The sequence below is a fragment of the Trypanosoma equiperdum genome (assembly GCF_001457755.1).
Source record: "Trypanosoma equiperdum strain OVI genome assembly, contig: ctg_249, whole genome shotgun sequence".
NCBI classification, from domain to species: Eukaryota; Euglenozoa; class Kinetoplastea; order Trypanosomatida; family Trypanosomatidae; genus Trypanosoma; species Trypanosoma equiperdum.
In genome coordinates, this window is record NW_027124142.1 from 16,181 (window position 1) to 20,313 (window position 4,133).

Below are 4,133 nucleotides of genomic sequence, written 5' to 3' on the forward strand. Positions count from 1 at the left end.
TTTGTTATATGCACTATTTAATTCGGTGGTTCATCCCAACATTGTGAGGTGCAAAGATGGAGATACATTTGTTCTTCCTCTTCTTTTTCTCTTCCTTGGTTGCTATACGTACTGTGTTTTTTTGTTATTATTATCGTGTCGGGACACTTTGCACCTCAAAAAGGGAAGGTGCGGGAGAAGCACATTTCGTGTTGCGCAGATGATAGACACAAAGCAGTTGTGCTCCAAACTCGATGGTGTGCTTCATCGATTCACCACCCATGGGAAAGGTGAGGACCTCGCCAATTGTGAGGATATGCTATCAGATATTAAAATCGCCACAAGTGCGGTTGAGGGGGCAGCCGCAAATCAAAGCAGTGATTCTCCGCTCCCAGTGAAGGTGCTGGAAGAACTGCGACTTCTCGGAAGCGCATGTTGGAACGTCACAATGCGGTGCACGGACCACAGTAGAGAGCATGAGCGAAGACTGAAGGTAGCGTTGCGTGAGTTTGCGACTAGGTCGTTCCTTCTTGGTAATTTTGTGTACTCGGAGGAGAGTGTTCGACACAGTTACTTTACTCACCATCCAAGGGAAGCAGAGCAATGCATACTAATGTGTCTGAAGACGTCGCGTGACCTCTCTCTGAATCATATGCCAGAGGGTTCTAAGGCACTTCTTGCCGCTGTTGAAACCATCGTTCCCCACATACCACCCGGAGTAGTACAACGGTTGCCACACCTCAAACACCGTAATTTGAGTTGGGAATTTGAATACACAAAGATGGAGGTGATGTGGAACCTCGGGCACCTGTTTGAGTCGTCACAGTCATGTGAAAGGCTTGCGCAAATGCTGTTGCGAGACAACACGCTTCACCGCACTTTGCTCGAGACATTCTTCCACTTCGTTTTCACGGTAGGCAGTGCTGAGGTGGAGCCTCCAAATGAGTGTTTCATACGCGACATGCTTATGTCTTCGATTAACGTTCAAAATTACCTCAAAGAGAATGGAGGAAGTGACGCACCCTGCCGCCTGCCAATGCTTCGTGGGGCAACGCTAGAGCAGATGGCGTTATCGTGGCTCCGGGAAGGGAACGCGTCAGAAGCGGTTCGTTGGGCGGTGGAGGCAGACTCCGCACTGCAATCCAATACATCCGCTTTATTGCGTCTAAAAGCTACCGCAGCAGCAGGTATGGAAAAGGAGGCGTCTGTTCAACTCCGCGAATATGTCCAGAGACTCGACGTCACCGTCGATGACGCGGTGGCTGTCTGTTTTGACTTTCAGAAGCTGTTCACAACAATGGAAAGCGGTTCAGTCGAAAGCATGCAGTTACTACAGAACAGGACCAAGGGCACTTCGGCTGCCGAGGGTGTCACGTTTCGACTTGTTCAGCTCCTCCTTCACAGTAAAGATACCGAGTCTTGTCGTTCCGCCCTGCAAATAATGCGAAATGAGTGTTTGGACTTCGAGGATCCGAAATATCGACGCTATTGCTTTAAATGGCTCTGGGAACTTAGCGACAACGCAGAATTTAGCCACGGAGAGGCAGTGGAAAGTCTTGAGGCAGCGATCCGCCTTGCAGATTGTGCAAGCGACTCTGAGATCAATGCTCTGCAGCTTCACCTATGCACAAAATATGTGGAGTCTGTGGAGCAAGGACAGCAAGTGAACATGCTGGCAAAACCAAAGGACATTCTGCTTAGGTACACAGAGCGAAAACCACGTTGTGTCTTCGCCCACGCGTTGTTATTCAAAATATTTGTGATGGAAGGAAGCGAGACATGCATGAAAGAGGAAATACACCAACTGGTGGCATGTGAACCCTCGGAGTTGGTAATCCCAGCCTTGTGCACTGCTATCAACTGCTGCCTAAAGCGGAACTGCCTCAACGTTGCCTCGTTGGCCGCCTTGCAAGCTCTCCTCTCGCCAGTACCCTTCGCAGATGTCAGGACAGAACTTGAGGTTCTACGGGTGTATGTCACCACGGCTATCAATAGAAGTTGCGCGCACTCTGATGACGACTTGTACAAACTCACGCAGCGGATTCAAAACATTCTCTCGGAGGGCTCTGCCACGCTGAAACTAACACATGACGAAGTAATGTGGTGGACGCAAGCTTTCCTTTTACTAGGTTCAGAGTTCACACTCGAAGCTAGCGCCACAAGTATTGCCTTATTTCGAGCAGCCGCTTGCATTGCAGAGCAAGATCCGTCGCCTAGGGAAGCGGGCACACAGTCACCGTTGTTGGCTGCCATCTTGTGCATGTTGGAGGACGAGTTTCGGTTGTTTTCAACAGGTAATCCACTGATTGACTTGGCGGATCTTGAGAAACACCTTAACGCGTGTAGGGATCTTATCTCAACAACTTATACCGCGGAATGTCGTGTGACATTTTTGCTGAGTAAGTCTGAGTGGCATTTGCGTGGCCCATCGATCGAAACACCGCAGGAAATGGATGAGATAGTGAGGGAGCTTTCCACTATCCCTGTGCCGTATAATGTTTACGAGGCGCTGGCAGAGGCCGCCACGTTCGAGGCATCCCGTGTCACAACAGAATGTTCCTATTTACGAGAATTCGCCATGGGGCTGTTTGCGAAAGCCTCGCTCGACTTAATGGAAAGAGTTGCGGCTTCCACTGAGGTTCGGGCAGGTGAAGAGGAAGCGGTTGCTGAAACCCTTACAAAGAACCTCTCTTGCCTGTACAAAGCCTTTACTTTGGGATCCGACAGAAAAGAGCAAATGTGCGTAGTGCAGCACCTCATGAGTTTCCTTTCTCTTCCCGTGATGGGTATTACCGTCGGCACCTTTCTTGGGCGCTACGGTGCGGTTGGGGAAAGGGGCGTAACCGCCAATAACTCCTCCGCTTTCGCCCTACTCCTTTTGGAATATTTTACGGTCGAGGCGTGGAACAATTCCGTCTTCTATCTTCACATCAACAATACAGAAAAGCAGGGTGAGTGGGCGCGTGCTGCCTGGGCTCTGGTTGACATTCTCCCTCCAACACACCGTGTTGTCTCTGCCCTACATGCGCTGAGAGGGATCACAGGCTGCTGACCTGCCCAACTGACAGATAATTCTTTCAAGTTCATGGGAGCTTCCCTTGATGTTATTCGTTCGTGACTTATTTATTTCCTTTAGTTGTTGATCAACAATACACTTAGATTCATTTGTGCAAACCGCTTATTAACAGAAAGTGAAAACAAAGCGCCACGCCTTTCACACAACACCCACCTCGCCCTCTCATTTGTTTCAATCCATTGCTACGCTTACCGCTAAGCAGCGGACAAAGCTTCCCATACCCCGCCTCTTTTTTCGACTACAGTAGTGAATGATGGCTTCCGAAGATAAAACGCAAAGGAACGATCCCCACGAAACGAACGAACATGAAGAAGTGCAAACTACACCTGAGGAGGTTGATCCTACTGCCGAGGAACCTGTATCACGGTGGGGGCGGCTCATGACACCTCGCATTGTTCTTTCCATCTTCACGCTTCTCAACTTCGTCACGTATTACGACCGCGGAGCCATTGCCGGTTGTTTAGTCGTCATTAAGGGTGATCCGACCATCGCGGGGTCATCGAATGTTCTGACGGATACGAAGGCCGGCTTGCTTTTCTCAGGCTTCATGATTGGCTTCATGGTCGCCTGTCCCCTGTTCGCTGGGCTCGGAGGTGTCGTACAATCCAAGTGGATCATCGCCGTAGGCATCATTGCATGGGCTGCTGCTTTAGTTGGAACCGGCCTGGCACGCTCGTATGAGTTCCTTCTCGCCTGCAGAATCTTTGATGGGGTGGGAGAGGCCGCCTTTGTTGGTTTCACAGTGACGGTGATTGATGCCATTGCACCACCCGAGTCACGGACATCGTGGATAGGCACGTTCTACTCTATGATCCCCGTCGGGACAGCGGTTGGTATGGCTGCCGGTGGTGTGATGGGTGCGTATGGTTCCGTAGGGGGTCTGGAGGGCTGGCGTGTAACCTTTCTCTCCCTTGCGATCGTCGCCATTCCGATTTTGCTACTTATCGTATTCCTCCCCAAACGATACAACATGCGCCAGAAACGCGACAACGAATACCTCCCGATACATAAGGCCACTTTTCACATTTTCACGAACGCACGGTATCTCCTTGTTGTCTTCGGTTACGCAATGTACTGC

At 50.4% G+C, this 4,133-nt stretch overlaps 1 protein-coding gene across 1 annotated transcript; it reads left to right on the forward strand.

Annotated features, from left to right (window-relative positions):
• Positions 1 to 199: 199 nt before the first annotated feature.
• Positions 200 to 3,031, forward strand: TEOVI_000086200 (uncharacterized protein; the record flags this gene model as incomplete). Its single annotated transcript, XM_067224184.1, has 1 exon — positions 200 to 3,031. One exon carries the CDS (start codon positions 200 to 202, stop codon positions 3,029 to 3,031), a length of 2,832 nt encoding a protein of 943 aa, XP_067080285.1.
• Between the last annotated feature and the right edge of the window lie 1,102 nt (positions 3,032 to 4,133).